We start from the raw sequence: 21,583 nt of genomic DNA on the forward strand, positions 1-21,583 counted from the left end.
TCAAGCTAATGTGAGGTGAAATGCAACATAGAGTAAGTTGATATAGAAGAAATACTCCTTAATACTTAGCCACAGAAGCGAGGAAAGAAAAAGTATTTCTGTCTACCGGTGTGTTTCCTTTTTTCAATAATTAACTTGAAACTGTGAAGCCACCTAAGATAAAATGAGTGGAAAGGACCACTATGCATCCCATGCTGCTTTTTGATTAGTTTTGTTACTTTCAAAGCATCTTTATCAGAAGAATGCTTGGTTATGAGGAGTTTTTTTTATGTGTGTTGTTTTTTTTCTTTTCCAGTGCTCTGGCTTTTCTCCAAGCAGGAGGATAATTCCAACTCGTAACAGATGTAGACCATCCCCTAAGACTTAGGATCAATCAGACAGAAGGTGACTGTTCTCCTTAACATCTTAAGATTTACTTTGGTTTAAAAGTCTGTTTTGTGTCCTGCAGACCCATTATTTACTAAAATAAATGCTATAAATGCAGCCATAGTAAGCTTGAAAAATAACAAAGCTAGATTGAGCTTATACTCAAATGTAAACTGTTCATCACAGAGGAATAAGAAAAAAAGGCTCCTGATGCTGTGACAGAGTTAAAAGCAAAAGCTCCCCATGGTAAAAAGGGCAAGTGAAAAAAGAGGATGAAGAACAGGTGGTAAAAGAACAAGGGGAGGGGATAACAAAACAAGGGGAAAAGTGTATTAAAGGAAGAAGCTTAGACCAAAGAAGTGTGTGCAGCCCCAGGGGTATGCTTATAGCACTACAAACAAAGTCTGACTAACTTTCAGAGATAGTAAAAACAGAATGAAAAGAGGAAAGAGAGACGTGACAGCCTGTAGCAAAGAATTAGAAGAGAGTTGAGGAGAAAAACATAAGGCATGCTTTGGCTATTCATACATACTCCAACGCTTCTTTCTTTGTAAAACATCCTATGGCTCTCTTAGTGTGGAGGTAGGAAAAGCACAAGTGGAGGTAATGGTTTAATGTTGCTTATGTGTCCTGTGACCAAATAGTTTGATTTAGGATATCAGTGTTCAGAACACAAGGTGCAGATCATTTATAAAACCATAAAAGGGAGGGGTAACACGTGCCCCCCCACCCCTACTGTGGAGTGTATAATGATAATACAAGTGATATCAGTATTGCAGAAACTTCAGATGCTCAGTTACTCAAGTACGAGTCAAGGTGTTACAATATTAACTTTGCCTCAGTCTTTAATAAGGTCATCAGTTCCCAGGTGAGCTGGCCTTTGGTGTCTGAGTGCAGGGAGGGAGAGCAAATCGAAGCTCCTGTGATCCAAGAGGAACGGGTCAAGGATCTGCTCCTTCGGCTGGATGCCACAAGTCTATGAGGCCTGATGGTATCCACCTGAGAGTCCTGAGAGAGCTGGCGGATGTCATTGCCAAACCCCTGTCCATTATCTTTGGGCAGTCTTGGCTCACTGGGGAAGTTCTGCTGGACTGGAGGCTGGCGGATGTTACCCCCATTTACAAAAAAGGGCGGAAGGAGGATCCGGGGAACTACAGGCCTGTCAGTTTGACCTCGGTGACGGGCAAAGTCATGGAACAGGTTATCTTGAGTGCTATTAATGAGCACATACAGGTTAACCGGGTGATCAGGCCCAGTCAACATGGGTTTATGAAAGGCAGGTCTTGCCAATCAAACCTGATCACCTTCTATGACAGGGTGACCCGCCTAGGTGACGAGGGAAGGGCTGTGGATGTAGTTTTCCTAGACCTCAGTAAAGATACAGTTTCTCATAGTGTTCTGGTTGAGAAACTGATAACTGCTGGCCTGGATAGGCACACCCTCCTTTGGGTTAAAAACTGGCTGGATGGCCGGGCCCAAAGAGTGGTGGTAAATGGGGCTAAATCCGGCTGGAGGCCGGTCACCAGTGGGGTTCCCCAGGGCTCAGTGCTGGGTCCAGTTCTGTTTAACATCTTTATCAACGACCTGGATGAGGGGATTGAATGTACCCTCAGTAAATTTGCGGACGACACCAAGCTGGGAGGCTGTGTCGATCTGCTCGAGGGTAGGGAGGCCCTTCAGAGGGATTTGAACAGACTGGATTGTTGGGCTGAGGCCAATGGCATGAGCTTTAATAAGGCCAAGTGCAGAGTCCTTCACTTGGGGTATAAAAACCCCAAGCATCGCTATAGGCTCGGGGAAGAGTGGCTCGAGAGCTGCCTGGCGGAGAAGGACCTGGGGGTGTTGGTTGACTACCGGCTTGATATGAGCCAGCAGTGTGCCCAGGTGGCCAAAAAGGCCAATGGGATACTGGCGTGTATCAAGAATAGTGTGACCAGCAGGAGCAGGGAAGTGATCCTGCCCCTGTACTTGGCACTGGTGAGGCCGCACCTGGAATGTTGTGTCCAGTTTTGGGCCCCTCGCTTTAAGAGAGATTCATAGATTCATAGATTTCTAGGTTGGAAAAGACCTTATAGATCATTGAGTCAACCATCCCTAATCCCCATTAAACCATATCCTCAAGTAGATCATCCACCCTATTCTTAAACACATCCAGGGATGGGGACTCAACCACCTCCCTGGGCAGCCTATTCCAGTGGCTGACAACCCTTTCAGAGAAGAAATACTTCCTAACATCCAACCTGAATCTCCCCTGACTAAGCTTATACCCATTTCCTCTTGTTCTATCACCCAAAACTAATGTAAAGAGCCCTTCCCCTACCTCCCCACCATCTTTTCTCAAGTATTTGTAGGCCGTAATCAGGTCTCCCCTCAGCCTCCTCTTCTCCAGGCTAAACAGCCCCAACTCCCTCAGCCACTCCTCATAAGTTTTATTTTCCAGCCCCTTGACCAGTTTAGTCACCCTTCTTTGGACTTGCTCCAGGAGATTGAGCTCCTCCTCCTACTTGAGGATATGGTTTAATGGGGATTAGGGGTGGTTGGACTCGATGATCTATAAGGTCTTTTCCAACCTAGAAATCTATGAATCTATGAATATTAAAACTTGGCCCAAATACTCATATTTTGAGTACTTTTGTTCATGCTTTGTATTTGATATCACTGTCATCTTTTATGGAAGACATGCAAACCCCTGAAGTTTAGATATTATGAACTTCAGATCCACGTTGGTTTAGAAGAAACTACAAGTGCTGTTCTATATAATCAAAAAATCAAAACAAGGAAATAAACTGAATTGATTCTATCTTCAGTGAAGTTATCAGTAATATAAATGGATCCAGAGTCTGTTTATGACTTTGTCTGCAGGAAGTTTAAAGGTCTCTTTTGAGAAACTATGTGATAACAGTTCAGCTTCTGCTGTGTGTGCAACTTTGTCCCATTATTAGGATTCTGTCAGCACTTTGGGCTTGCTGGTCACAGTCCTAGGTGCATAGGCTTTCTGAGGAAGTGTTGTAAGGAGCATGTGTTGCTATTGCTTGCATTGAAATTGTTGGTTAAAACTGTATTTTGGATTTAAAAACTCATTAACTACGGTTGCTTTTAAGGTTAGAGATGTACCCTTCCTTCAAACTGACTGTTTCAGTGGTTACTTAACAGGAACCATTTATGATACAGCAGTGGCTGCTCTTGATTATGTTCTGAACTACTTTCATACAGCACACCCTTCTAAGCACTCCTTGAAGTTGGTGGGATCTGACTGCTTGTGTAGTCAAGGGCTATCTAAAGCCATCCAGAAAGATGGCTCAGGTCATCTCAGTGGACTTACGCCATATGCAACAGCTTTATTATTTGAGGAGAAACTATTTGCCCTCTTGCTTCAGATGGCTAAAGGCTTCTTCATTGGAAGATAGAGAGCTTTGCTGCAGCTAATTATAGATGACTGGGTAAAGTTAACCCTTCAAAGTTCCATCAATGAATGCCTTGACTTTTGAACATGCTCTGTGTTTTGCAAACAGCAGATAATGCAGGTAATCACCTTCAGTAAACAACACCAAATAATGATGTTGTCAGACTTACAGAATTTTTCAATACACAGAAATTAAATACTTTCTAAAGAAGATAAATTGGAGAATGCAAAGCACATACTGTATTCCTGAAGGAAAAAGTTGCAGAATAAGCTTTAATCCTCATTTCCCTGATGCTGAGCTTGTGTATAAATGCTATCCTTTGCCTCCTTTCCTGCTGCTGCTACAAATGAGGCAAGGCACAGTTGATGGGCACTGTGTCAGGAGAAAAGTTGAGCCATGGGGAAATCCCACTTGTACTTTCATGTTTGCAGGGTCAAGGTAGAATATTAACCACTACCTTAGCAGCCCCTCTAGGCTGTACCGACCCCTAACATAGACAAGAATCTGGCCCAAAATGTTCCCTTAAAAGAACAGGCACATGAATGCTCTGGTTTACCTTTTAAGTTGGCAACAGTTAATTGAGAAAGACTTTAATCAATACTTTATGTAATTTAAACCTGATGCAACCAAGTACCCTGCCTCTGAGAAACTTTCCAACAGGACTCAATGATACTTTGATGAATAACATCTCTAGCAGGCTAATTTTCTAGCTAATTATCATCAAACACCTAGACAGACTTTCTGCAATATTAGATATGCTTTGGAAAAAAAAAAAAAATCCCCTTTGACCATGGGCAGAAAGGAATTACAAATTCACAGGTGTATACAGATTTTTCAAATCTTGAACTAGTGGTTCATTACAGTATCTTGGTGGTAAAACATAGCATCTTATAGTAAAGTAGGCAGCAAAAATAACATAACTGAATTTGAAATTAAAAATCACCATCCACAGATAGAGCCCTAAATTTTATATTAAATAATAAATTAAGTTGTAGAAATTTTAAATGGCAAACTATGTTTTCCTCCAATCAAATGCACTTTGGCCAAAGGGATTCTATGCATTTTGGGTTTGAGGAGTGCTTTATTTCAACTGTAAAGGAAAAAACGAAACCCTACAATGCAGCTTACCAAAACTCACAGATCTGTATAGAACTTAGAACAGTTGTTATCCCAAGTGTACCATTCCTATTTTAAAACACTTTGAGGTTACACTTAGTCGTAAGTATTTGTAGTCTACTGGTCCCCTCTTCATTTTGTTCTGTGGAAGTAGTATGAGATGGAGGTACAGGCTTGAAAGGAAAAAAAGTGTTACTGGAAGAAGCAAAGCCAGCTATGCCTCCCTCTGCCAGACTCTGCATCTTTTCAAATTCATTCTGCTGATACTGAAGCTCATCCCTTGCAAGATCACAATCTACAGCTGTAGTGAGTAGTGCTTGCGCAGTGTCACATTACTCAAGCAGTCCAAAATCAGATCCAAGGCAAATTGTGTTGCCATGCCTTTAATGGAGGTGGGGGGAGCTCATCATCTTTAAATGGCTGGTATGTACTTGCAAAGCATATAACCCAAAACCGGAGCTGACAGTTTAAGTATATGATGGGAGAATAACAAACAAGCGTAACAAACAGATGGGCCAGCCAGTCTGTTACAACGTGGTTCAACTGCAGGTCTGGCTGTGTGTGTGTGGGGGAAGCTCCTTAGTCAATCTTAATTGTCATAGCTCCATTGACTTTGGTATTTACAATAGCTTTATTTATACCATGGTGATTAATTTCCTCTGTGCTTGAGAAAAAGAATAAAAAGGCCTTTTAAATTCTATGGTATTCTGTTCCTTTCAGACTTATAATGAATCTATCCAGTGACAGTGATATAGGTTCTCTCTGCAATAAGTGTGAAATGGCAAGTGTGTATATATATATATATGATCTCATTGTCAGTATTTGACAAGCTTAAAAAAAATGTTTTGGCTATGGAAGCTATTGATGTAGGTGTTATGAGGCACGTGGGAGGTATCCTTCAAGTTTTTGGTATGTTTGAAGCAGGAATTTGCTGTGTGGGCTAAAAGGACTATATCTGTGCCCTTCTCTCCCTCCATGAGTCCCAGCCAGGTGGAGATCACACTTTCCCAGCTGGCTGTTGTGGCTGTGGTCCACCTAACTGCAGGCATTCTGCAGGAAGGTGGAATGCAGCTTAGCCAAAAGATACCATAGCAATAGATTATTATGCGGTTAGAGTAAAATCTTGGACATGTAGGTGCTGCGACAAAAAAGTGATGATTGGGACAGATTTGGGGAAGGAGCTCTACTGGATATAATCTTAAAACCAACCAAACAAAAAAAACCCAGCAAAACCTAAACAATTCAAAACAAGCAAAAAACCTACCAGCAAGAAAACACAAAACCTTTTACTTTGCTCCTTTGTGTAACAGTGGACTGGTCCGCAAACACCATGATCTCTCTTTTTTTTTTGAACCTTGCATGAGGTAAATAGCACTCAGCATAATACAGTACATTTTTGTTAGGCATACATTTCAGTATTCCATGAAAGTTGTTGTTTTCCTATGTGAGACTTAAATATAATATATGGGAAAAAAGATTCAAGCATGTAAAACAATAGATGATCAGAGAAGTGACGACATTGCGTATGCAAGACTTTTGTCTAGAAAAGCTACCATAAAGTTAACTGGTACTATAGGTCTAATGGTAGGTGAAGAAGAGAAAGGTAGAAGAAATAGTTTTGGAGGAAACAAAAGCAAGAATTACATTTTTGCATCTGATCAAAATCCACAAATTTAGGAATGAGATTAGACAATGTTTTATTTGGTGGAAGATTTAGTTTTTAAAGCATGGTGTGTGTTCTATGGCAGTAGTCATTTTCAGTGGAAATAAGATGCTCTGCATTGATGGATAATGTTTGTGAGAAAGGGTTAATTTCCAGAAGGAAACTGGTTTAGCTCAGATTTTTTTTTTCTCATCAAATTGACTCTGCTTGATTTGATGTAGTGATCTAATATGACCTTGATTAAATTAGAGAGAAAATGATGATGCAGACTGTTTGTCCTATTGACAATTGCTACCTTAGGCTAGGGTGGCAGTGAATTAATGTCTTGCCCATATTTTGCAGGGACCTTGGGTAGGAATTAATTTCTCCTATTCGCTTCAATCTTGCCAAGAAGGCAATAACTGTTGCTGATTGTAAAGTTAGCTATTTTTGAAGTGGTGAAATGGGCTTCAGGAATTTGTTCAAAACAGTCCAAGAAAGATGACTAGTTTGCCATCAGCCTAGTAGTTTAGCAAGGACACAGGGATGTACTACAAGTCGTTTATATTATCTGAACATCAGTTCTCCAGTCAACAACCAAGGCTGTGGATAGTCTTTATCCATCATCTTATACCAACAGTTGGGGGCTACAGCCACATCTGAGACTTGTAAGTGGAAATCACCTTGCTTCTGTGCAGTGTATAGGTCCTGGGTAAAAGCCAGTTCTATAGCAAGCTAGGGAAGAGAAATTTTCTTGAACTGTCTTGTGGAAAACTTAGTCAAGTTTTTCTTTTTCGCTCTATTTTCTGGAAGCTACAGAGCAAAAAGTGTACTGCTTAGTGTTTTGGATGCTTCCACTTCATGTTTCCGGCCCAAGCACTATTTTACCTTATAGCAATTATTTATGCAACTTAAAGCACCATAGAACAGTTCTCCAGCAATATTTCATTGCTTGGCTTCAACAAAATATTCAAGTTAAGTACCTGTGACTGTTAAGTGTTGATGGTACTTCAATACTACTATAAAATCCAGGTTATAGTTAGGATCTGTTGCACTGAGCACTGTAAAGACCTGGAGACAGTAGCCTATATCAGAAAATGATTTTCAATTTACAGCCTTTTAACTCTGTTTTAGATCTTGCAATTAGGAGCAATACATTTCGCTATGTGTATGGTCACAAACGCTGAAGTTACAGGCCAGTGTAAACAAATAATTTGTATGGAAATGGAACTCTGGGAAGCAATTCACAGGCATGCAAAGAGTTGGGTTAAAAATGTGTGGAGGCCTGTTTAGTGTTTATGTAGAGCACTGGTGGAGGGAGAAAGCTTCACTCTTTTAATGGCAATCCAGTCTAACATGAAAAAGAAAATTTTAATTTTTGTGTACTAAAATAACTAAATGGAAAGATGTCTGTTAATATAAAACTAATATCTTCTCTTACACAGCTAAACAACTAATGTCACTCATAAATTGTCATCTCTAAGCAAGCAAGCAGATGGTCCTCTGTGAATGTCATGTGTTATATGTACGCTAGGGAGAAGGAAAGTGTTCATGTTACAAACTCAGGCAAAGGTAACTCTTTATTCTTGTTTTGCCTTTACTGTTAAAACTAAGATTTCTCTGGCAAACCTGCCTACCAAGTTGACTTACGATGAGGCTAGCATATAGTTCCTATCAGTTGCTATGGTTTTTCTCTTATAGTGCTCTCATTGGTACTTTAATAATAGATTCTGCAATGACTGTCAGTTTTTTTTTTAGTCACAAGGCATAGTTGAAGGTGTTAAGAAGGTACTAATCTAGCCTAAAACTACTGTTGCTGGTCATTGGGCAAGTATGGCTGGGATTTCAGCCATGAGATGGATGGATGTATTGCAGAGACAAAGGACTAATTGCAATTACTTAAAGGATCATTGAGTTAACATCAGTTATTGTATTTCTTTTAGGAAAACACAAACCTCTTTGTTCCTTTTTGAACTACTAAATAAGAACAATTCAAACACACAGTTTATTTGTTTCAAGGATGTTAATCTGGTGGCAGTTTTTCTTTACAAAATAGTAATTTAAAAAAGAAAACAGTAGCCATTTTGTTTGTCAAATTTTTATTTGTGAGGCATTTGAAAAGCTATTGAAGTTGAAATCACTTATGCTGCAACTATAGAGACCAATAGTAAATAGTAGTAGTATTTTGTAAATAATTTGAGAAGCCAGTTTGTACCTTGTCAGTATCTCTGGAAAGCAACACAATTATAGAATCCCTACTAAAAAAAAAAAAAAATCTCTTGCTGATGCTCCTGCTGTTATTGGAAGGGGTGAATTCGCACCAATAGTTCAGTGAATATATTTGTGGTGTCTGTCTGTTTTAGAGGCTGATCTTTCTCTGATCTCACTGCATGCTTCCCTTTGAAACTGCAAGCACAGAAGTGTAGTTAATTTTGCATAGTCATAAACTAGGCAGTTAAGTCTCTATCTCTAATATTTATCTGAATGGAGAAATATTTGCTGTTGTCAGAAGTCAGGTAAGTAGTAAACCTAATAGCTTGGCAGTCCGACTTCTTGGAGACTTGGAAACCTTCTCTGCACAGGGGAGAGAGGGCTGGAAGGTCAGTTGTCAACTGGCTGGTGTCTGTGCAATCTACAGGAGCGTCTGGTGACCTTAGTATCATTTTGTCCTACTTCACTGCTGTACAATGAAATGACTCCAGACCAGGTCTCATTCTAAAGGCAGACCTCACCCTTGTCAAAACTTCCTGTTGCAGGGAATGTAGAAGATGCAAATGTACCTGGCCTCAGCACAAATGGTCTGATCCTTCAAAACAAAACTTGTTTTTCACTCTTCTCATCCCAGAGGTGCATAGGTCTGGAAAGGAGCACTCTTTGCTCCTAACACCCAGGGCTGAAAGAGATGGATGTGACACACCCCTTCCACCGCCACAACCAAGAGATGTCTGAGGCAACTAAGTGATTTCAAATTTGTGGTGGATTTGTTTTTCTGTTCAGGAAGGATAATTTGGTCTGATGTAACAGTGGCTGCTCAGTATCTCTAAAATTGAGTCTAACAATATTCTTCCTGTAAAGTACTTTCAGCCTCTTCTTCCCTAGGTTCAATGCTCCAAAATCCCATTTTAATCTGAGATCTATAATTGCTTCTATCTAAGAAAGACTCATGCTAAATGTGTATACTTGTTAGCTTATAAACAGATTTCCTGACTATTCCACCTAGCTAAGGTCCAACAACATGAGAAGCACATTAAGAGACTGAAAATAATTTGAGGCACATACAGAGAAAAGACTCTTGGACCAGTGCAAACCCAGGACATGAATTTAGCAATTCTCAAGCTTAGTAATAAATATAGGATTTGTCTACAGATGTCATCACTGGAGACTGGAAGGGGGGAAAAAATAGCCAGATTTTTCCATTCCCTAAAATATCTTAAAGAAACATTTGGTGGCATTTAAATAGGAAAACATTATGCTATGCCAGAAACAAGTTTTACTTGTTAATATTTCTTTGAATTGCATGATAGTGGTTATCAAGAGATGTTTGTGGTGTGAAAATATGTGGGTTCTTTTTGCTTAATTTTTTTACTCAAGATGATCATGTTAAAACTTGTGGTCCTTGCTACATCTAAAAAATTATAAAGCAGTTTAGGAGACAAGATTTGTTTACACTGCCACAGATGGCTGGAATAAATTAGTGGACTCAGTAAAGAACGGTTCATTTTAGTTTAAAATGCATTTGGACACTTATCAAAGCTCACATGGTGGCCATTTTGTTATTTATTCATCTATTTGTGCTTTACAGTTCCATGCCCAAAGGCTATGTCTGAGTAATGGTCAGAGTTTCCTCCTAACAGAATTTATAATTATGTATATCTTGCACTTCAAGCACATTGGTACTCCTGTACTGTGGCATACCCTGGGTTTATCCTGTGTAGCTACTCTTTCTGAAGACCACTATAAATCCAATTGTAAACAAGCAGATTAGAAAGGCAAGGTAAACTTCTTCACTAATGAGAATGTCGTAAGTTGAACATTTTCCCTAAACTGGTGATGAAATGCATAAAGCTGTGACTATATACTTCCTTCAACATCAACACTGCTATTCAGGAGAGGTAGTGAGAGCAAGGCTTCCCAAATTAACTCTTGAATTCTAATCCCCCTGGATCAGATTAGGAGGAGGGAGGACAAAGGATGGCAGTTACTTTATGGCTCTTCACTTATGGACTTTTCAGAAACACTACAGCAAAACCTCCCCCTCTCACACTTCGACTTTCACATCTATACACTTGTTTCCTCCTTGATACCAGTACAGTGAAGGCATGCAATACAGATGTCTTCAGAGTTGATGAACCTGGCACTGGAATCAGTGGGGCTACTTCTTTCAACTTTGCTCTAATCATGATTTTCCTTGTCCTGGGAAAGTCAGCACCACTGGAAGCCTTCAGAAGCAGCTTGTCATCTTCATGGCATTTTCTTGCTAATCCCATTTCTCTTGGACCCTTTGTGTACTGGATATATCACCTTTAGACTGTTGCATTTGAGAGTCAACAACTAGAGAGGGCAGAAGCAGCAAATAACAAATGTAAATCTCTGCGTTGTCATAGTTAGGTGCTCAGAGAAGGTAAAAGAACAACTTGGGTTCATTTCAGGCTTTCCTGAATCCCATGCATTTGACAGATGAACCTGTTTAAGTGTAACGACTAATCTGGATTGCTAAATCAGGCATTCAGATGTTGGGAGATGCTAGCTGTGAGACTGTAACCATCACTCTTCTTCACACGTGATGAGTGAGGAAACTGGTCCTGGAATAAAAATAGTGTGTGTTTAAAGGCTGCCCACCAGGTCCAAGTTACAACTGCACAGCAAATTGAAGTCTGGAATGTCCTGTCCTTCTAGTACTTGAGCTGATGTGAATTGGGGCAGTTTTGAGGAAAAAGGGAGAAGTTGCTTGTATGTCAGTACACTGAGACCCCTAGGCTCTCTAATACATCACTGCCAGAATTTGAATGCTGAACTTTCAGAGTTTACAGTTTACCCTTTAAATTTGCAGATTAACGACTGCAATGGCTGGAGGAGGAATCGTTTGGTTTAGATTGCAGGTTGTGCTCCCGGAACCATTTGAATTTGAAAGACGTGACCTTGCTCACTGCCTGTTGCCCTGCTCTGCCCTCCCAGCCAGGCAGCTGTTCCCGGCACAACACTGTTGCTGCTGTGGTGGCAGTGAGCACCTGGAGATTTTCTGAGAAAGTTCATGTGTGACTATTTCTTTGGCATGTGAACAAATTTTACCTCAAGAGCACAAGGAACAAAAGGTTAATGGCAATTTTTGAAAGCCTGTATAACTCAACCAAGCCTCAACAGCATGTCATGCCAGAAGTGAAAGTTAGGTCTTTAGCATCACTGCTCTGTTTCTGCTGCTTTCAAAGCCCTGCTAGGGGGAAGAGAAAAAAATTAAAACTCAGAGGCTTAGCACTTCTTCAGAAAAAAAGCCCAAACTATATTTAGGCTTTGTAACACTTCTCTTATTAAAATTTTTTATAACTTTTGCTTTAGAAAAATAAGACTTGTATTCTGATAAATGTTGTGCATGCTTCCCTGTTTCTGCTCATTTATTTCCTGAAACAAAGTTCAGCTGTACAGATGCTCAGTGCTGATAAGAGCACTGTTTGCCACAGCTGAGAATCCAGAGATCAGAGGGGTGATCCCTGGAAGGCCAGCCCTCCCTAACTGCCGGGGGAAGCTGACAACTGCAGCAGGCTGACACCGACTGGCTGACTGCCATGGTTTGCAGACAGTAAGTTGATCCTCAGGAGAAATGAGTGGGAGGAGAAATAAGAGGAGCCCCCTCTACCAAGAAATACAAATTGTGATGTAAGGCGAGGTTCAGTTAGGTCTCTGAATCCCTTTCTCTAATCTCTACTTATTGGTAGAATAAGTCCTGCTTCATTCAGAGGGGAAAACCCTACTTGTATGAAATTTAGATGGTGTTACTATTTACTGGTTTCACTGGGCAAAAATCCTACATTAGGTTCATTTGACTGGGTAGGCAACATGGGGGGTAACCAAGGATTTACAACCTTTAGAGCAAAGGAGAAAATGTGTTGTGATGACACTTTTCAAAAAGGGAGGTTCCTCAGAAGGGTGTTATCTGTTAACAGACGAAAACCTGGTAGGAAAGAATGAAACTGGAGAGTCCAGTGGCTGCTGTGTCTTCTAATGTAACTGCTCCTTTAGAACAAGTGGATGCAAACTGTAGATGATTGGACACAAAGCAGTTTATTTAATATACATGGAAATATTTCTTGTGAAAATGACTTATGGGCTTAATATACTTGTATAGTCAATATAATGCTGTAAGTCAGGAACAAACACAACTGGAAAACTCCCCAGCTAGCACCAGAGACCACTGAGCTGTTCAGCAATGTCAATATTAATGAAATGAACCAGACTCTTGGATTTGTTAGAGATAAGTACTAGCAATGCAGGAGATCCTGCTTCTGATTTTCCTGCCAATGCTTTAACTGCTTTGCATGGGTGATTGTAATCAGTAAGAACTGTTATGTGATAGTGCTGAAGCAGAGACTTGAGAAAACACAGCTCTCACTTGAGACAAAAAAGACTACAACCTTCTTTCTCCACTTCTTACAAGGGGAAAAAAAAAATCTCACTGGGCATCACAAAAGTGCTCATTTACAGAGACGGAAAGAAATAAAATAATTACAATGCAAAGAAAAATTTCCATGCTGTTCCATGAGAGGCATTTTCTCTGGAGACATGAAAGGAAGAGTAAAGGCAAACTTATTCTCTACTGCACCCAAAGGGTCATTAGTGTCCAGAAGCTACTTACACTTTTTCAGACTTTTTATAAAGCAAATAAGAGTGGGAAGCCTTTTTTTTTTTTTTTGTGCTGTAATAAAGAAGAGTAGAATGAAAGCCAAGTGGATAAAATGAGTACTGTATAGAGCATGTTGATGATCAGATCTGGGATTCTTTTCTGGAGAAGGGGAAAAAGAACTCAAGTTGCCCGGCATGCAAAAAGGAAAAGCAAAGACTTGTCTTAATTAAAACTCCTCTTTTCTTGTGAATGATGAGAAAAGCTCTCGTATTTTGGGGGATCATAAGAGTGGCTACTTGAAAATGCTGTCTAAAAACTGATGTTATGGTGTGTGTTTGTTTTTTTCCAAATGGAGTATACTTGCTTTTGCTGTTTAAGGCAGTAGGGAAGGCAGAACTTCTTTGTAGGCATGTTGCAGTGGGAATATTTCGGTGATACTGTAAATATTGCATTTGTGGTAGTAAACAATCGCAATGTTTGGGAGGAAAGAAACTGAAGGGAGCAGAGAGGCTGTGTGACCTGGCCTGCCTGCCTTTGTGGCACTCTCTGTGGCAGGATGGCTTCTGCTGAAGGGGCGATTCCCCTGAGGGGATGCAGGAGGAGGAGGAGGTGGAGAGGCTCGCTGTCCCTGTAGGCAGCAGGGACAGTCCAGGCCAGTAGTGCTGGAAAGGTGTGTGTGTAACCCCGGGAAGGGTCCTCTCTCTTCGCCTCTGGGCAGGAGAGGGTCTGCATCCCTGAGCACAGAGGTGTTGGCTGCGGCCCTGGTGTGCAGGCTCCGCATGTGGGATTTTCACGACGTGGAAGAACGGCCAGGGTGAGGTTTGGCCCTGTCCCCGCTCCCCCTTCCACCAACAGGGAAGGGGGAGCACGACAGCGAAGAAGGCTGCGGTGTGCATGTGGACCGAGACAGGGCAGGTGCCTGCGGGCCGTGGCGAGAGGCGCTGCGGCACCGTACGGAGGCCGGGCCGGGCCCCGGGCACCTGCCCGTCGGGCAGCGGCGGTGCCTCGGCGGCGCCGGGCGAGGCCTGCGGCGGCGGGGCCGTTTCCCAGCGGGGGTGTGCGCCATGAAGCCCCCGTGGGGGGTTTCTACGGAGCCGCGTCCTCTCCCTTCCGTGACTGCTGACGCCCGCCGCGAGCCGTCACGGCGCCGGTCTGGGAGCGAACCCGTCCCCTCTACCCGCCGGGCCGCCCCGACCCGGCTCGGTCCTGCCTGGCAGGGCGGCCCCGGCTCCGACCCCGGCCAGGCGCGGAGGGCGCCCGCCCACTTGGGCGTTGCTGTCCGGGCTGGCGGCTCCGCCTCCTCCCGCGCTCCGCTCCGTTCCACTCTGGGACTGCGGGGAGCCGGGGGAAGGCGGTGGCGGTGCGGACACCATGGCTCGTGTGCTGAGCCGGGACCCGGTGGACATTGAGGTACTCACTCGCCCGGCCGAGACGTGCGGCTGTCGCTACCGGGGAGGGGGCTCTGCCCGGCGGCGGTGCCCGGGCCGGGAGCGCCCAGCAAAGTTTTGGCTGCCTTAGGAAGTACCTTGCCGCTGTTGCCGCTGCTCGCCAGCGGCGTCCGAGGCCTCGCTCCGCTGTGCCGCCCCGCCGCAGGGCCGGCCGCGGGCAAGTCCGGCCCGGGGGGGTGCTGGCCTGCAGCCCAGGCAGCCGCAGCCCTTGTCGGGGTGGCCGCCGGGCCGACAGGGGCTGCCTGAGCCACCGCTCCGGCTCTTGCCCCGCGTCCCCTTTCCTCGCCCCGGAGAGCTGGGCGGCTGGGGGGGCGTGAGAGGGCGGTGCCCGGCACCTCCCCTTCTCCTCGCCGCCCCCTGTCCCTCCCAGCCGGCGAAGTCGAGGGCTGGGTCTGGGCGAGCCCGGACTCCCGCGGTGAGGTCGCCTTCCCGGCTCTGGCAGGGTTCCTGCCGGGCGGGGCTGCTCGGGAACCGCGGCCCGAGGAGGGCCCGGGCGGCCGCTCGAGCTGCCAGGCCGGGCCCTCTCGCGGCTCCTGCAGCGGCCAGCGGGCCGTCGGAGGGGTGCGCGCCCTCCGTTCTTCACTGTCCCGCAGTGGGCCAAGTTGAGCTGACTGCTGCGCCGTGTTTCCCGGGAGTCAAACAGTAGCATGGAACGCTGAGCAGGATGGCAGGAGCAGCACCCTTGCTGCGAGTGGCTTACAATACCTGTGGCACTTAATGTTTTTGGATGACGTTCCTTGCCTTAGGTCGAACTGGAAGCTTGGGAATAGGGTCTGGACATGGCCTGGTGCAGGGCGGAGGTGAGCTGGAGCGAGACCAAGGCTGGTGCGGTGTAACATGCAGTGAACTGCTGATGTGAGCCAGGTTGCACGGTTGGGATTCCAGGTAGCTTTCCCCCACCCTTCATGGGACCTTGCGCGTGGCTGCAAGCTTCAGCTCTTTTAGAGAGCCTAGTAAAAACACAGTGATGATAAAACAACTTGTAGTTTGACAGTGTTGTTGCAGCCTGACACAACTTTTTGCTGTAGTATGCCTTGAAGTTTAAAATATTAGGTTTAGGGTGGGCTGTTGCAGCGCATTGAGGGCCCAGTCATGATCCATGAATGTGCACAGCAGCAGCTTCAATACACTTCTATGTCAGTTGTGACTGAATTTTATCATCAGTTCTCATGTTGAGTTTTTGTGTCCAGTCCATTTCCTAACTGAGCTGCTTCTCAAACCATGACTAATGTCCAGAAATGCTCTTACAGATACTCCAATAAACCTGAAACATAGAATGGATGGGAAAAACGAACTGTTGTAGAAGTCTCTCTGGCAGTTAGGGGGGCACTGTAGTATGAAATCAGTAGTCTTGTCTTTTATCAGCCCAGTGTTTTCAGAGCAGCCAATCTGGGATTTTTCAAGTGTTGAAGTTCATTTTTCTATTGCAAAAGTTTGATTTTAGCGGTACAAGTTTTTGAGTACTTTCCTCAGATTTTTAATGCCAAATATTTCTGTGATTACATTGTTTTGCATTTCTAGATATGCGTGACTCATTCAAAGAGCAATATATTATTATAGGACCCTGTGTTGGTAATAGTATGTAGCGCTACACGATTTAGAAAACTGACACTTTGAAAAAGACTAGTATTTGTTTTACTCTCAGATTAAAATAGAAACTTTGGTCAGTATCTTTCTGTGTTTTTGTTTTCAGCACTCCCTTCAATGAGTGAGGAAATCAAGGCAGTCTACTTCTAACCAAATGTATTGTCCTTTCTCCATCTGTTTGAATAAATTTAGTCACTGTATGACTTTTCTCTCAGATGAATATATCAATAATTACTTATAGTCTAATTGCAGCTCTTTGTGTTTTGTTTTTGGTTTTTGTTGTTCCCTCCCCCCATGGGACTTTTTTTTTTTAAAAAAACCAAAGTAAAGTATTTTGAATAAAAATGTATTTTTTCTTTTTCTTTGAAGTAGGGCAAGTGTATGTTAGCTAAGCCTATATCATTGTAGATAAATATTATCAGACATTTGGTTGTTGAGTGTAGAAGTCTATCAATATGAGCACTGGCAGCACAAATTGAATGTTTCGGTCACTTTCTTTGCTACAGTATAAAAACTGAATGATTGTTTTCATTAAACTTATCTCAGTGGTTAGCATCTCACACAACATAGTTCATATAATTAAAATATTAAATATGGCCTTTGGAGACTTGGTACTACTTTATCATTTATTTAGATAGTTAAGGCTGGATAAAAAGGCTGATGTCACTGGTTAAAGAGGAGCCAAGAATCTGTGCTAGAAGTAGCTAAAATCTCAGCCAATTCTCCAAGTTATTTAATAAAAGAAAAATTCCAAGAAACTGTCCCTGGGGAATCTCATTCCCCTTTGTTGGCTTAGTCAGCAGCTTCAGCTCCTGGGCATCCTGTTCCTGAAATCTTTTGGCCTAACTGAAGAAGATGAAGAAATTACATAAATAATCTTGTTCTAAAAGTCTGCTTTCCAAGTTGTGGAAGACTAGAAGTGTTGTGATTAATATATAGGATCTTCTTCTAAAAATGGCAGTGTTAAAACCAAAACAAACAAAAAACCCTCAAACAAAACGCCAAACAACTACCAATCCCACAAAACCCAAATTATGGTGTGGTTTTTTTTTGAGGGAGAGGTGGAGTCTGGGCAAATTTATCCAAATGTGCTGATAATATTCCTTGGATGCAGAAACTCTAAGCAAAAGGAAAGAAAACCCATTCCAGAATAGCTACAGGTAAAAGTACCTACCTTGGATGTATGGCGCGGGGACTTGTCTTGACTTTTTATTTATGGCATCTCTAGATCTTTATAAGAGATTTTGAAATCTACAATATGAAGACAGCGTTCCCTTTCTAACTTGTAATGTGAAACTATATGTTAAATGTACGTTCAAATTCTAGATAGTGTTTACAGGCTTCATACATACCTTTCCCAATGATACTCTGGGAAATAAAGTATTCATTTTTTAGCTGGTTCCTTACACACAATGAATGTAAACCATACATAATTATATGTTTTGGGAACTTCAGGGTTCTTTAAAGAATTAAAGCTGTCACATCAAGTACTCAGAAATTAATGAATGACAAAACTGTGAAGTACTGAGTAGAATCAGAACTCAGTTTCTTGAGTTCATGCAGGATGACGCAACCTTGAAAGATATTACTTATATTGTTCTCTGCATGCGGTGTTTTCCTGACCGCGTTCCAGTCTTCCTCTGATGTTCCTCTAGTTGTCTCATTTGGTGATGTTTGAGTGGTGCATACGTTCTAGCTCTTTGCCATGCAGTCTACAGCTAGTGAGAGTAGAACTCCCAGCCCTCCTTGCTAAGGGTTTCTTCTCAGCAGAGCAGAGATGCTTTGCTACACTGTTGTCGTAAACCTAAATCATTGATGATAAATTAAAACTCCTCGATATACCTTAGTATTTACAGTAGGTAGAGAGTATGTTGGCATTTCACAGATCTGACCTTCCCTGTGAATCATCTATTGCATATGTTTAAAGGTGAGTTGAATGTTGATGAATGGGTAATTCCTTGCTGAGCCAGCAGCTGGGTAGCTAGCATGCTGTCACAGGTGTTTCCAGATGTTAGCACTGATGCCTGATTGTGAGAATAAAAGGAAAGGTGTGAAGGGCTAGAACCATGTTCTGAAATAGCAATCTAGGAATTGTCTGAGAATTACCAGGGTAAATTTGTGGCACTTTCACATATAAGATAATGAACATCATCATTGTAACTGTGTCAAGCTTCTCTTTGTTTAACTTTAGGAGGTATAAATGGCTCTTAAATCACTTTTTTTTTTTTTGTCATTTGAAAAGTTATTATAAAATTAATCCATGTAGCTTTATTTGGTGTTACTTTAGAAAGCTAACATTTGCTGTGCGTCTTGTGCGCTGTACTCTTCTTTCCGTGGTGGTGTAATCCATAGGTATAAATAAGTTGCTGTTACCTATTGTGGACAAAAGCTTTACAAACTACATTAACTTCAGGGTGAAGTGGAGAGTTTGTTAAGGACTAGACTGTGCCCATTGGGTGCTGACCTTAGTGAGGACACAGGAGGCTCCAGGAGTTCCTCAGTGCACGTTTGTTGTGTTTCTTCAGGAGCAAGATACATGCTGCTCTCTGAAGGCTGCTAATGAAGGTGGAATGAGGTTATAGCCTGTTTGAGCAGCTCACCAAGGATGCAGTTAGCACACCTGAACTCAAGGGCTGTAACTGGTTCCAGGGTCTGGTAGGTGGGGGAACAGGACTTCTTGTGCCACGATCCCTGCTGCATGCAAAGGCCACCTGGGAAGTGCTCCTAAGCCTCAAGGAAGCTTTATTATGCAACCTGCAGTTTCCATACCGCTTAAAGTAGCAGGTTTGATAGCAGCAACTGTTCTTTCCCTGGGATATATACTTAGCGGGTGCTACAAAGCATGGGCTATGACAGCAAGGTAAGCAAGTTTCACTTGTCAGGTTTATTCTTCTCCCAATACAAATGGAACATAACAGTGAGAGACTACAGGTAGCAAAGATGATATGTCTTTGGAGGACAAAAGGTATGTCTGAGAACTAAGCTTGATGTCCTATAAAGGGAGAAGCAGAGCAAGGACTGAAAAATAAAGAATAGTGTACAAGCACAGGAAACCTCTAGCAAGATAGCAGGGAATCCTACTAGTCAGCATGGCTTGCAAAACTGTCAGGCAAAGGTTATATGAATAAATAGCTGAAGCTAACTTTCTTTGATCTAGGCTAAACTTTTATTTTAAAAAGCCCCAATTATTACAATGTCTCTCTCTGTTGTAGATGTCTGCTAGTTGTTTGAAGTTCCATTACAAAGCTTTAATATGTAGGATTTTTGTAAGTTACTGCTTTATTGCTTGCCATGATGATCAGGTGGCTGTTCCAGATTGGTGGCTGTGTCTTTCTAGGGTCATTAGATGAGCAATCAGTGAGGAAACAAAACTTTCTGTTCACCTATTTTGGTTTAATTTGTGTCTCAAGCTCTTTTGTTGTTTTAGTGATTTTACTGTAGTAAACTCTTAACTGAGTGGAACAGCAATTATATCGTGATTACCAAGATCTCATGGAAGATTATAGATCCCAATTACGATGTCTGTCTTGGAGAATTGAATAATATGATTTACTCATCAGGTTAAAACCTGGTCTGGCAAGTAGGAGGGAAAGTCTTCTGTATGAAACATTTTATCTTTTCATGTTGTATATGCAAATCTTGTTGATGCTCAAAGAGTTATGTATAGTCTTGCCTCCATTGCTGATAGTCTGCTAAACTGTAGCACTGAAATTTAGTCAAGTTCTCCAAAATAATGATATTGGGAAAAAAAAATTGACCCTTGTGCTTTTCTTTTTTTTTTTCAACCTTTGAGTTTTAATGTTACTCATGCATTCAATTTCATTTCTTTCCCATGTTTTAGAACTCTTACTCTTTTTGTAAGAAGGTCTTTAAAATAAGACCTGCTAGTCCCACCTTTTCTCATGTCTGGGACTTAATGAGAATTGCAGGCCATTAAGAGACTTGAGACAGTTGTCACTGCAGTTAACAACTCTGAAAACAAGAAGGAACTGAAATTAATTTTCTGTTTTGTTATGTAAATGGATTTCATGATGATTTTATGTTGTAGACTGCACTTGAATTTTTTTTCCTCCGCTTAGTGTTACATCTTTTAAGAAAGTAAAACTACATGTTGATATAGGAAGCTGAGATTTCTAAGGCAGGATTTTGCCCTGCACAGGAGTGCCGTGGTGCAGGGCAACCTATTGAGAGGCGTTTGAAGGGGTACCCTTTTAGCAGCAGGGCAGAACTTGCACAGTTTTCAGTGCAGCTGAGAGAGGTGTGGCTGTAGGCTTTGCTTGGACCCAAGCTTGCACAGCTGTCTCCATCCTACAAGCCAGTCTCCATGCACGATGCGCTTTGTGCTACCTGAACACACGTGCTGCTGCTTTTCCAATGGATGCATTTTAAAAATCTGCTGTCCCTCCTGTCCTATGCCATCTTGCCAGTGTCAGTAAAATGACCCAGGGAACACAAACATAGCTAGCACTGAGCTGGGAACACACTTGTACTTAAAATGTTGAGAAAAGCTGAAATTCCTGGTGGCTGCAGACAAGCTGGATTGAACATGTCCTGTTTGTTCTGGCTATGCTAACCCTTTGACAGCACAGAGTTCAAATCAAAAACTGCTTTCTCTCCCTCCCTGGTTGCCTGGCAACCTCCCTCCTCCTATTAGCATATGATTTCTATTCCTTTTTTTATTTCATCAGTACAGTGTTACACACTCTGCTCCCTGCCCTGTGCCGTCACCTTTGAGAAGAGCAGGATTTGTGCCTTTATTTGAGGCTTCGGCAAGTATGTGATTTGGCAAAGAAATCAAACATTTGGGATTAGGAAACCCTTGGCCATAAATGTCTTATCAGAAGCTCAGAGGGTGGCGTTTGTGTGGGCATGTTATTTGCAGTCCTTTCATTTTCATTTGCTGTCATTTGTATACTAGGGGCAGAATTCTTCTTGCAGATCACTGCAGCATAAATCTCTGTTGTCTTTAGATGTGCAGAGCGTCAATTTATGAAATGTGCCAACAAAGACTGGCTACACAAATCTTGGTGGGCATTTTGTTGTCTTGGTCTGTATGCGGTTCAAACCCAATGCCATAATTCAAAATGTAAAAATATATAAATAATCAAATATAGCCAGATCAATTTGGGACTGGGGAAGAAAGCAGGTAAAGTGGAGGAAATTAACTAAAGTCTCTGATTTTCTT

General features: G+C 42.3%; 1 protein-coding gene across 1 annotated transcript in view; it reads left to right on the forward strand.

The window, feature by feature from the left end:
* Positions 1 to 19,240: 19,240 nt before the first annotated feature.
* Positions 19,241 to 21,583, forward strand: part of DPYD (dihydropyrimidine dehydrogenase) — a 367,211-nt gene continuing 364,868 nt past the window's right edge. The window contains 1 exon segment of the mRNA XM_086617732.1: positions 19,241 to 19,258. Coding sequence (XP_086473858.1) covers positions 19,241 to 19,258 — 18 coding nt within the window.

Source organism: Tauraco erythrolophus, chromosome 10 (genome assembly GCF_009769465.1).
Source record: "Tauraco erythrolophus isolate bTauEry1 chromosome 10, bTauEry1.pri, whole genome shotgun sequence".
Lineage (NCBI taxonomy): Eukaryota > Metazoa > Chordata > Aves > Musophagiformes > Musophagidae > Tauraco > Tauraco erythrolophus.